Below are 12,469 nucleotides of genomic sequence, written 5' to 3' on the forward strand. Positions count from 1 at the left end.
AGATGAAAAAAAAAAAACCTGAAATACAGGACACGGTCACGCGCTATATTTCGAAAAAAAAAATACAAACAATGCTTACATTTGCTGGACAGAGGGAACCGCTTGGACTAGTAACGATAATGAAAGATGACTCTGTTTCACATGGATTTATTTAGTGACTAGTGCACGTGTAGTAGCGCGCTTTAAATGAAAAAAAAAATATACAAGTGTGTACCATTGTTTTGTCCCTCGGCAGTAGAGGTGTCTATGGTACTCGAGCCCATAGCGTCCGTATATAGCACGACAATGGTCATTAAGTTAGCATTGCATCTGGTTATAAGTAAACGGCTCGAGGTTTTCGCAGCATCGTTCTGTGCCGTGTGCAGTCGCCCAAGGCGGACAAGATGCGTGAGTTTTAACCTCAAAGGCTTTCCTTTTCCGTTCCCATGTTGAAACGCGATACAGCGATGCCCTTTAGTCAAGCAATCGACATTGGAACTATATGCACAACTCGACTTTGCCGATCAAAGGGCTGTACCGCTCCTCTTCCCCTATACTGACGATATAACTGTGCCTTAATGATGTTTCTCGCTGAGCTTCAATTTCACTCTGGCGTTCCGAGCTGCTGCGTATATATATATATATATATATATATATATATATATATATATATATATATATTGACGCACGAAGATCAAATAAGCAACAGCGCTTGTTCTATTTCTTCCTTTGCGTCGTCATTCTTCAAGTCAAAGTTTCTTTTATTGAGATAGCAATATATGGACAGTCTCGGCTGGTTTTATGTATAAGTATGTATATATACATATAAAAGTCCCAAAGCAAAATAATTCAGAAAGATGCTTCCGAAGCGCGGAATCGAACCAGTGACCTCTCGCTCCACAGCGCATGGCGCTAACCACTACGCCACAAAACGCAGATCCCTCAGGTAGCTAACGGCGAGCGTTATATACACACCCTTTACCGCTGGCAGGACTCAGAGACCGCAGGCGCTTATAAGCGTTTCTTCATTACCAGCGAGATGGCGCGAGGAGCGTAACGGGCGCGTTTAAAATTCGTCGGCCAGCTCGCTCGCTCGCTTCTTCTAATATTTGCGCAGGGAGAACCTTGCCCTTCTGCTGTTTTCTCGCGCGGTAGTTGCTAACGGGAGGCAGATGTTTCTGCAGCGTAGCAGCGCGTCCATCACGGGCCGCTTTTCTTGCTATCGCATCATTGCTTCGCCCTTGTGACGAAACTGACTTTTTTTTCATTTCAAACCTGATACATTTTCTTGTTCAGTCATTGTCGATGATTCCGCATTATAGAAGCTTTACTTAAGAAGAGATCCTCAACGAAAGAGTTAATCATTGCTATGGCTGCATTGTTTTCATCGCCATCTTTTCTTCGTGCAGTGCGGGGTGTTTCCTTGCTGTCGTCGCTCCTGATACTCGCGGTTGCAGCCCTCGGGGTGCCGCTATTCGCAACGTGTGTGGAAGGCAGCAGCGGTGGGATGCAGTGGCCGCGGTTCATGTTCTGCATCAGCCTGCGCGCGGGCCCAGCGCTGGCGACGCGCAGTGGCAGCTGTGCCTCTGCAAAGATGCTCGGGCAGTTTCGCATCATGAACCGCGTCAGCTGCAAGAATTGCGACAAGTACGAGCCGGCGTAACGTTGAATTAAAATAACTTCGTTACGCTGCGGCAGTATCGCGGTAGGTATATAGCAGTATATCTGGAGCCATCGCCTATTTCCATAGTGCGCGTGCGACGCAGTGCCATAAGGCAGCTTTTCTTGTTCGCTTTATTAAACACTGGGAACGAGTGCAGCGCCAGCCGCTTGTGGCCACTGCAGAGAATGACGTTATTCTTTTACCTGATGACATCACGTGGTATGCGAACCACAGGAGGAGGCGTCTGACGAACAAGCCCTCGAAAGCCTCGAAGGGGGAAGGGGGGGTATCAAGTTTTTCCCCCGAAATTTTTTCAGTTTTACATGTTTATATATACACGCATACACACAAACGCTCACACGAACACACAAAGTACATTCGAACACCCCCCTCCCGCTCCCCGCCCGAGAGAGAGAGAGAGAGAGAAATCACGTTATTTGCAGCCGCCAGAGAGTACGGGTGATCGGGGTGAGACGCAGCTCCCCGTTTCACCGAATACCCCCCCCCCCCCTTTTTAGACGTCCCCGAAACAATTTCTGTCTTCGCCTATTCGAATGCTCCCTAAGCGTGTCACACGCGGCGCAGTCGAGACCCTCCTGGCTATGAAATGAACGAGAAGGGAAATCGATCGAGTGGCGCGTTCTCGACAGACGCAACTATATGAAGCCAGGCCCGTTTTTTGATGGACACAAACAATATGAAGCCGGTTGGCTTCACATGGGTGCGTCTATCAAGAACGCGTCCCCAATCGATTCCCCCTTCTCGTTCATTTCATAAATAGATTCTCGGCACCGGAAGGTTTGACGCCTTTACGTAGGGTTCGAGGCTTTGTTAGACTGCTGCCTGCTGATAGAGCACACGTACACAAGTGACGCCGCCGAGCAAAAAGAACTTTTCACGTTCGCCGCCACGGCCACGATTGGAGCTGTGTGCGACATTCTATCCTTTGACGCTGATGTAGATGGGTGTTCCCTGATCGGTATCCTTCGTTTTTCAGTGATAAGTGTTTTCTGTGCCTTCCGTGAGTGTTTTTCTGTATCGCCCATGAAACGCGAAGTTCCGCAACCGTTGTTCAACATGCACCAACCAGCCCAAAGGAACGCTATAGTGACAAGGGTGTTTAGTGAATTGCAAGCCATCCTTGATATGGGTGTTTCGATTCGTGAAAATGCCTATCTTAGGGTGTAAAGGTGTTAGTTATAGACACGGTAAAACACTCTTAAAGGTCTAAAGTGGTTCACTTCGCGTGTAGGTGAGACAACCACTGTCTCGCTGTTTCTCTGTCGATGTTGCAGGTATTTCCATTGCATGGCCAACTGGCTGGCGACTTACAGGTGTCGGGGACGGTTCAACCGGTACGTCGCCAGAGTCATCAGCCACTGCAGGGAGTACTCACAGCCTGGAAACCCAGCTGACAGCCGCGCTGACGAGGAGGCCAACCGATATGGTCGGGTCGGCGGAAACTGCGGTGCGCGCTATTTGCGCGCATACAGATGTGCCTACAATCCGAGAACGGGACAGTGCAAGTGGTGAGCGCAAAAGACTCCGACCTGCGCACACTGCGGAGACTGACTGCTCTGACCTCGCAGATGCCTGTTTCGGTCAAAACACACGAGACCCGTGCTGGCAAAATAAAAAAGTTGGAGAGAGCACAGATATAGCTTAAATTTACTTCTAAAATGGCGTAGATATCGGGCTCAGAATAATTTCCGTATCCTGCTTTTCTGCGCCAGAGGGAAATTAAAGGAACGAGGCTCACGAAGGTAATTGCTCTCAACGACCGGTCACATTTACCACAGGGTACTGCGTGTCCATACTGCTCTGTTCCAGGGATGCAAGCAGATGCATATCGTCTTATATGGACACGTCAAGGGTTACAATCGGAACGCTCCCGTCTACTACTGCAAGCCGGCCTTCGCTATAGTGACACAACCAGCTATGACCGCCGGATGCATGATAGCAGATGCCACAAGACAATGCTTCACTTCATACGCAACACCGGTCTTGGCACGAGGCTAACACACAAACACACCCAAAGTATTATGCCATAAAGGCAAGTCTACACTGCACACCGCGATTAAAAAGAAAGTGAGGCTGGCGATCACTAAGTTCATGTCGGATTCGTGAATTAATGAAAAGATTTCTCGTATGGACCTAACAGAGCCGCGTGAATGGAACAGAACTGCACCGCGTAAATTTCTACAACCCAGATGGGCGCACCACTTGCCCAGCTTCCGGAAAACTATAGCTGTCGTCTGTGTGAAAAAGCGATGAAGAGGTGCCTGATAATGGCCACCAATAGTCTTGGCCAATAGCCATGGCCACTAATACGGTTCTGAACTATAACGTAATATTGCATCTGTTAAGGCGAATCGTCGCCATACATGGCGCTTGCATGGGGTATTTTTCCGAAAAGGTTTTCAAGCGCCGGCGTAGATCTTTGGTAGAACACTTGTGTGCCACGCAAATGTCTGGATTCGAATCCATTTCGTACCTTGGTCTTTTTTTTTCTCATTATGCGCGACAGCGATGGCGGACAACATCGCCACCAAACGGGCTGTTGTTGGGAGATCATAACAGCTTACCCAGCAAAATGATGTTCCGGCACTTTGATGCAGCACTTTGAATCCACTTCAGAGTAGCAGATAACTAGAAAAGAGTAAAGATTGGGTGGGTAACCAGACACATATCCGGTTCGATAAGACATTATTTTACCTCTTGGCTTTCATGTTAGTTAAGCTATAGCGCATGCGTGCTGATTTCAGTTTCCGCTTCATACTTTATCTAAAGCCCCTCGGTATTATCTAAGTCTTAGGGGTGCTGCTTAACCCGATCAAAATGCTTTTGTGAACGCGGTGGTAAGTGTGTGAGTTTTTTTTTCCCCCCACCAAATCTAAACTCTTATGTTGCGAGTAGAATGGGCCATGACAAAGGAAAACACAACGTTTAAGGGCGCAAGAAAAAAAAAGGATGCAGGGCATAGCAAAATGCTATATTTCGAAAAAATATAAGCGATGATCACATTTACTCGGCAGAGGCAAACGTTAGCTCCAGTGAAGACGATGAAATATAACTCGGTTTCACGTGGACTAGCAGCTGCATTGTAGCGACTTGGGCACGTGTAGTAGCGAGGTTTCAAGGGAAAAAATATACAAAGTGCGCGCTATTGTTTTGTCACATGGGAATAGAGGTGTTCGTGGTACTCGAGCCCATAGCGTCCGTGTACAGCACGACAATGCTCAATAACTTAGCATTGCGAATGGCTATAAGAAAGCGGGTCGCGACTTTGACGGCATCGTTCTGCACCTTATCCATTCGACCGAGGCGGGCAAAATGCGTGAGTTCTTTTCAAAGGATTTCATTTCTGCCCTCTAAATTGAAACAAGAATAAGGATGATCCCTTATAGTTCGGTAATCGACATTAGAACTATACACAAAGCTCAATTTTACTGAGCAAAAATCTGCACCGTACCATTATCGAGGGTGTTAACGGCTCCTGAACATTATGCCTTTCTGTGAGCCTTCGTTTCAGTAAGACTTTCCCAGTACGTACGCAGAGGTAGCGCACGCATGAACACAGGAAAGCGTATGATCACGCAGCCCGTTGCAGAAAGCGCACAAACCCAGAAAACCGCAATAGAGTTGATAGCATCCATACAGCTTCTATTAAAGCAAGTGATAACGTACTTTTCGACACCTAGAGGCTACCAAGTGTCTTCGATGTATACATCGGAGATGCTTTGTTGCTTCTATGTGCCGAGGAAGGAAAGGTTGGAAAACAGCATTACGTTAAGAAGCCAGCCTTGACAAGCATGAAGCCACTTCCTTAGCTCAGTGATTGGCGAAGCATGGGACATCTCGCGTACTTGCAGGGACGTTTTGTTGTACAGTAGTGCTGAATCAATGCAAGCTTTTTCGGATGGCAGCTGCTGTGCCTGCATCTGCACTAAGCAGCGTTCAAACACACCGCGTGCTCTGCCGCATCATTCATGCTCCGCCGTCTCAATCCCGTGTTGGCTAGATACTCTTTGCTCTAGTAATGACAGACGACGATCAACAAAGAAACAGCGCTTGGTCTATTTCTTCCGGTTCGTGCTTCTCCAAGAGTCACTGTTTTATGCTCAGCTCTAGCCTGACACAGTTTCCTGCACCGCCATTGCGGATGGCTCTGCATTGTGGATGGTCATACCCGAGAAATCCGTCACCATAAAGTTCAAGACGTCGCACTTGACATCATCGACGGCTGCAGAACTCACCGCCATCCGTGCTGCTCTAGAGTTCGTAGTGGAAGAAACGCCACAGGCGTGGTCAGTCTTCTCTGACTCCAAAGCAGCGCTCCAGTGCATTATGTCTCCATATCGTCATGGACCAAATGAACAGTTAGTCGCTGACATAAGACTGCTTCATCACCGCGCCATTGAGAAGCACCACAGCCTAATCTATCAGTGGATACCGGGCCATTGCGGTATCTACGGAAATGACCGTGCTGATCAGGCTGCCCGATCTGCCCATGATGCCCTCCATTGTGCAGCTATACCGCTGTCAAGAACGGACGCCGTAACAAGGCTTCGTTCCCATGCACGTGAACTGACACTGGCACAGTGGAACTCGACGGAATTTACCAACGCCCGTCTTCACAACTTGGACCCGAATCTACAGCTCCGTCTTCCGTCGGGAATAACTAGAGCTGAGGAGACGCTCCTATGCCGCCTGTGGCTCTGGGTGGCCTTCACGAAGGCCTACTCATTTCGAATTGGAATGGCCAGCAGCCCGACATGTGATAACTGTAGCTGCGAGGAGACAATCGCCCATCTTCTCTGTGAGTGTCCTCGCTTCAGTGCACAAAGAGAAGAACTGTCCAAAGCGTTAAATAGACTTGACAATCGTCCACTGTCGGAGGAAAAGATCTTAGGACACTGGCCGAAACCATCCTCGGCACGGAAAGCTTTGAAAGCGTTATTGCGCTTTTTGCGCAAAACTAATCTCATAGACAGACTTTAAGCAGTGTCGTTTATCGTACTATTGCTCTTTTTTTTCTTCTTTTTGTAACATCTCTTTTCTATCATCTTTCACTCCCCCTTCCCCTTTCCCCAGCACAGGGTAGCCAGCCGGTCTGAGAACTGGCTAACCTGCCTGTCTTTCCGTTTTTCTTCTCCTCCTCCTCCTCCTCCTCTGCATTATAGAAACCAAATAAGAGAGCCCAAGTTTGTTGTTATTGTAGCTTCATTGTTTTCTTTGCTGCCTTTTCTTTTCGTGCAGTGCGGGGTGCTTCCTTGCGGTCGTCTCTACTGATACTCGCGGGGGTTGCCCTCGTAGTTCTGCTCTTGGCAACGTCCGTGGAAGGCCGCAGCGGTAGGATGCAGTGGCCGCGGTTCGTGTATTGCATCAACAGGCGAGCGGGCCCCGTGTTGGGCACGCCCAGTGGCAGCTGTGCCTCCCGCAAGATGCTTGGACAGTTCCGCACCATGAACCGAGTGAACTGCAGGAATTGCGACAAGTACGAATTGGCGCAACTCTTAGTCAAAATAAGTACCTGAATATTTCAGCAATTTATACGGTAGACAAAAACCTTCTTGCGGGGCAGAAACCTGGAGGCTTATATAGGAAAAGCGTTCAACTTAAATTGGGGATGGAAAGGAAAATGAAAACTCACAGGGTCCCTTATGCGTTCGCCTAAGACGACTCGAAGGCGATAGCCTTCTTTTTCTTCTTATAGTCGATGTATTGATGCTCCCTCGCGCCTCGCCTTGTTCTGCACTGCCTCCGTGATCGGCCCACTTTTTACCAATGGGCGAAGTCGTGTGATGACGTCACAAATTTTTGCGCTCTGTGACGTTATGATGACGTTATATGGCGACGTCATCACGCGAGGATGTTTGCATCACTCGTGTTGACGCCGATGGTCAATTTTTTCTTCTACTGAGGCATCGAAGGCTTTCGCCCTAATAGGTGTAACCTTAAGGGAGAAGAAGCGAGCTGAGTGCGTCAGGGAACAAACCGTGTTAAGGGCATGTTAAGTAGTCGAAGTCGGGGAAGAAGACAAAGGCAAGGGCAGCGTAAGTAGAGAGAAGACAAAATAATCACTGATTATTCAGGTTAACAGACTGGATTCCAAGAAAAGGCAAGCGCGCCAGAAGGAGGAAGAATATTAGGTGGCCAGATGAGGTTAAGAAGTTTGCAGGGCCGACGTGGCCGCAATAAGCGCATGGAACGAATTATTTGGATAAAAGTGAGAGAGGTACCTTCCCTGCAGTGGGCGTAGTCGGGCAGATGAAGACAAGCTGCATGTTAAATTTGGACCCTTCGCTCACGTCCGCATTGGGCGTGCGGAACAGTGCATGCTGCGGCGGCGGCTGCTCTCCGTTTCACTTTCTCGGGTATTTATGCATACGTGTACCAGATTTAACACTGGGAATGCATGCAGCGCCACTTGTTGACACGGCACAGATTTAGATTCTTTTTTTTTTACCGATGGCGCCATATGAACATCATGAACTCGCGTGCAGGGGCGTAGCCAGAAGACTTTTTTGTTTTTTTTAGTGGAGGGGTTTAATCATTTATGTATGTATGTTCGTGCATGTGTTTGCATGTGTGCGTGCATATATAGACGTACACATGCATATATACACATGTACACGTGTATATATGCACATGCGCGCGTGTATATGTACACATGTACACATACACTGCAAAACTGAAAATATTCGGGTGGGTATATGAACCTTCCTCAACCGCTCCCCCCCCCCCCTCCCTGGCCACGCCAGTGCTCGCGTGCTACCTAAACTTATGAAACCTGGCGGAGTCGAGACCCTCGCTATGAAGTGAACGAGAAGCGGAATCGATCGAGCGGCGCGTTCTCCACAGACGCAACTGCATATGAAGCCAGACCCGTTTTTTTGATAGACACTAACAATATGAAGCCAGTTGGCTTCATATGGATGCATCTATAAAGAACGGGTCCCCGATCGATTCCCCCTACTCGTTCATTTCATAGCGATGCTCTCGGCACGGGAAGGTTTGATGCCTGTACGTAAGGTTCGACGCTTTGTTAGACGGCGGCATGCTGATAAAGCACACGCACTATACGTTACGCCATCGAGCAAATAGACCCTTGCACGCTCCCCTCCATGGACACCAGTGGCTATAACACTCCCAGGGTTAACTTTTGTACGTTTGCATTCATAACCCAAGAAATTTGTCGAGAACGCAGCCGCTGCTGTGGCACAACCGGTATAGCGCACCGCACGAATTGTGGGTTCGGATCCCGTCAGTGGCAAGTTGCGTCTTCGTCAACTTTAATCTCGCTTTTCCGGTATGATATGTTCTACACTTCAATTAAAAACAGAGTAATTTCCTCTCTGTTTTCCTTAGTTTCTTTTTCTGTTGGTTTATTATTGCTGATAATTCGCTTCACAGTTAATCTACCATCAATTCCGACCTCTCGGCCTTACCCTTGGCGAGACTAACCCTTGTCTTGCTTACGGCTTATCCAAAGTGCGATCGTAGTCATAATCTCAGCGTAAGGACCGACAATATGCGTGCTGAGTTATTAACGAACCTGATAACTAACCTGGTTAGCCTTTCTGCTACTCATCTGTTGCCTCTTTTCAACCTTTCTTTCTCTCTCTCATCTTCATACTGCCCTTTCCCATTCCCCCAGCGTAGAGTAGCCAAACAGGCATGTGTCTGATTAACCTCCTTGACTTTTTAAATGTGAAGCATTTCTTAGCGAACTTCTGCGACTTTGAGCGTCTCTATCTAGCCGCCTACGACTTTGTGCTCTCCTGGCCGTTTCGTTAATAGGATTTACACCAAAATTGGTATGGCGAAACATGACTTTATGACGAACCTAAATGACAGGTCATAACATGAAAATCATGATATCCATGTCATGAACGACATGATTTACATGCCACTGTTTTGGTGCTCTTGCGGCCGTTTCGTTAGTTTGCTATATACCAAAATTGGTATGGCGTGACAAGAGTTTATAACGAACATAAGTGACAGGTCCTAACGTGCAAATCATGACACGCATGTCATGCACAGCATGATTTACGTGCCACGCTCATGATGCGCTGGCGGCCGTTTCGCTAGCTTGATATACACCAAAACTTGCATCGCGCGACGTGACTGTGTGACGAACACATATAACAACAGGTGGTAACATGAAAATCATGACACGCATGTCATGTACAGCATGACTTACGTGCCACGCTCATGGTGCGCTGGCGGCCGTTTCGCTAGCTTGATATACACCAAAATTTGTATCTCGCAACGTGACTGCATCACGAACCTAAAAAACAGGAGTTAACATGAAAATCGTGACACGCATGTCATGTACAGCATGACTTACGTGCCAAGCTTCTGGTGCGTTGGCGGCCGTTTCGCTAGCTTGATATACACCAAAATTGGTATCTCGCGACGTGACTGTGTCACGAACCTAAATAACAGGAGTTAACATGAAAATCCTGACACGCATGTCATGTACAGCATGATTTACATGCCACGCTCATGGTGCGCTCGCGGCCGTTTCGCTGTCTTGATATATACCAAAATTGGTATCGCGCGACGTGACTGTGACGAACACAAACAACAGGTGGTAACACGAAAATCATGACATGCATGACATGTAGGAATGATTTAGACGCCACGCTCATAATACACTCGCGGCCATTTTGTTAACTGGACGTATACCTAAATTGGTATAGCATGACAGGAGTGCCGAACATAAATAATAGCACGTCACGAATCCTATATATGTAGCAGAATATATGTTTCATTAGCATGGCATATACCAGATTGTACACGCATGCATGTATGACAATCTCGCGATATATGGCGAACTAGATGTCACGACATGAATGACTTCATTTGCCTCAATGACAAACAAGACGATGTATGCAGCTCTTCGCTGGCTGCTTCGCATTACATCGATTCCAGTGCGTGGGATCTGCCAATTTTTTTTCCTTATCCATCCATCCATCCATCCCTTCCCATCCCATCCCCATCCCATCCCATCCCATCCCATCCCATCCCATCCAATCCAATCCAATCCAATCCATCCGTCAGCTTTAAGGAGCGCTGATGCAGTTTTTGTTACCAGAATGCTCGGGAGAGGGCAAGCACTATCTTGTTTCGCTTGCGATGTCGCAGGTATTTCCACTGCATGGCCAACTGGCTGGCGACTCGTAGGTGCCGGGGACGGTTCAACCGGTACGTCGCCATAGTCATCAGCCACTGCAGGGAGTACTCACAGCCCGGAAACCCAGCTGACAGGCGCGGCGACGAAGCGGCTAACCGATTTGGCCGTGCCGGCGGAAACTGCGGTGCGCGCTATTTGCGTCGACACCGATGTGCCTACAATCCGAGAACGGGACGGTGCAAGTGGTGAACACGGAAATCTCCGACATGTGCAGGCAGCGGCGACTGACTGCTTTGTCCTGAACGGCGCATGTTCCTCTCAAAACCCGCCTGATACGTGTGAAGCATAAATATAGTTGAGATTCATTTCAGAAATGCCAGAGAGATCGGGCTCGGTATAATTTCTGTACCCTGTTACTCTCTGCGCCAAGGCAAAAATGAAAGGATCGAATGGGACGAAGGTAAGTGCTGTGGGTGGTCACGAAGTGCATGCTGCGTACGCGAATGAAAGCGACCATTTCTCGGACGGACCTAACAAAGCCGCGGGCCAGGGTCTGAACTGCGTCGCTCAGGTTGAATTCTGAAAGCGACAGACGTTGTCTATGTGACATAACGATAGATGGGTGCTTGCTAGTGCCCGCCCTTCCGCCCGCTATGGCCGCCGTTACGGTTTTAAACCATAAAGGAAGGCTGCTAGAATCGTTGTGGAAAAATATCGATAGGCCTAGTCAAGTTCTCAAAACTTATTTGCTGAGTACAAATATTGTTTCCCAGGACACGGAAAGAGATGGTGTCTCTCTAATGGTCATTTGTTCATGCCTGCGCAGTGTACCCCTTTGTCTACATGCGTGCGTAGTGTCCATTAGGGCGCAGTGACTACGTATCACAAGGACTAGTGCTGCCTTTTAGTCTGAGTGCGGCCAATTTCTTTTGAACAGCGCAGAGCGTAAAATGTTTCAAGCCATGTTCCCACGCACGTAGGCAAACAGCTTACTTTTTTTAATGGGAAACACAAGAGGCGCTAAGTTTGAGCCAAAACACCGGAACGTGTTGCCTGAGAACGACAGTCGGATCTGTGTCCGTTTACGTTATGCTCCCAAAGAAAGCAGTGGTATTCACAGTCTGTTCAACAAGAGAAAGCGCTTTTCACACGAACCTATCTGCGTTTACTTTTTGTCCGTTCAACATGCAACGCTATTTCATCTTCGCGAGGGTAATGTGTCGCCGAAGCACAGTTCGTAGTGCTGCATAAAAAACTTCCGCACCAAAGCTTTCAGCGACCAAGCTATACGAGAAAAATATGAAAGCTGATATAATGTGTAATGGCGCAAGTGGGCTCATGATTCTACCTGCTCGACGGGAAGCATCACGTTCACGGTATAGGAGAGACGAAATACGCATCAATTTCAAATGAATTAGCAACTATTCCAGCAAGAACAGCGTATGCGGTAGCACGTCTAACGAAAAGAAAGGGTACCATTTTGTTTGGTGAATGAGAGATAGTGCTGATTGCATGTCTGGCGGAAAAATCAAGCGCCGACCAGTCGTTAAGAACACACACACACCAAGACGTGTCGGTCCCGCTACAGGGACCTTGTTCATAATGAACGGGGAACTCGTTCAGATTCATTGTGAACAAGGCCCCCGTAGCGGCACCAAAACGCCTTTCGTGTGTGTGTGTGTGTG

At 48.1% G+C, this 12,469-nt stretch overlaps 2 protein-coding genes across 2 annotated transcripts; both read left to right on the plus strand.

Moving 5' to 3' along the window:
- The first annotated feature begins 293 nt into the window (after positions 1–293).
- On the plus strand, positions 294–3,294 carry LOC119396180 (uncharacterized). Its single transcript, XM_037663273.1, has 3 exons — positions 294–387; positions 1,389–1,626; positions 2,938–3,294. Exons 1-3 carry the CDS (start codon positions 384–386, stop codon positions 3,173–3,175), a joined length of 480 nt encoding a protein of 159 aa, XP_037519201.1. The 5' UTR covers positions 294–383; the 3' UTR covers positions 3,176–3,294.
- Positions 3,295–4,858: 1,564 nt separating this feature from the next.
- On the plus strand, positions 4,859–11,158 carry LOC119396181 (uncharacterized). Its single transcript, XM_037663274.2, has 3 exons — positions 4,859–4,979; positions 6,902–7,139; positions 10,796–11,158. The coding sequence occupies exons 1-3, from the start codon at positions 4,976–4,978 to the stop codon at positions 11,031–11,033; spliced, it is 480 nt and encodes a 159-aa protein (XP_037519202.1). The 5' UTR covers positions 4,859–4,975; the 3' UTR covers positions 11,034–11,158.
- Positions 11,159–12,469: the final 1,311 nt, after the last annotated feature.

Source organism: Rhipicephalus sanguineus, chromosome 6, assembly GCF_013339695.2.
Source record: "Rhipicephalus sanguineus isolate Rsan-2018 chromosome 6, BIME_Rsan_1.4, whole genome shotgun sequence".
NCBI classification, from domain to species: Eukaryota; Metazoa; Arthropoda; class Arachnida; order Ixodida; family Ixodidae; genus Rhipicephalus; species Rhipicephalus sanguineus.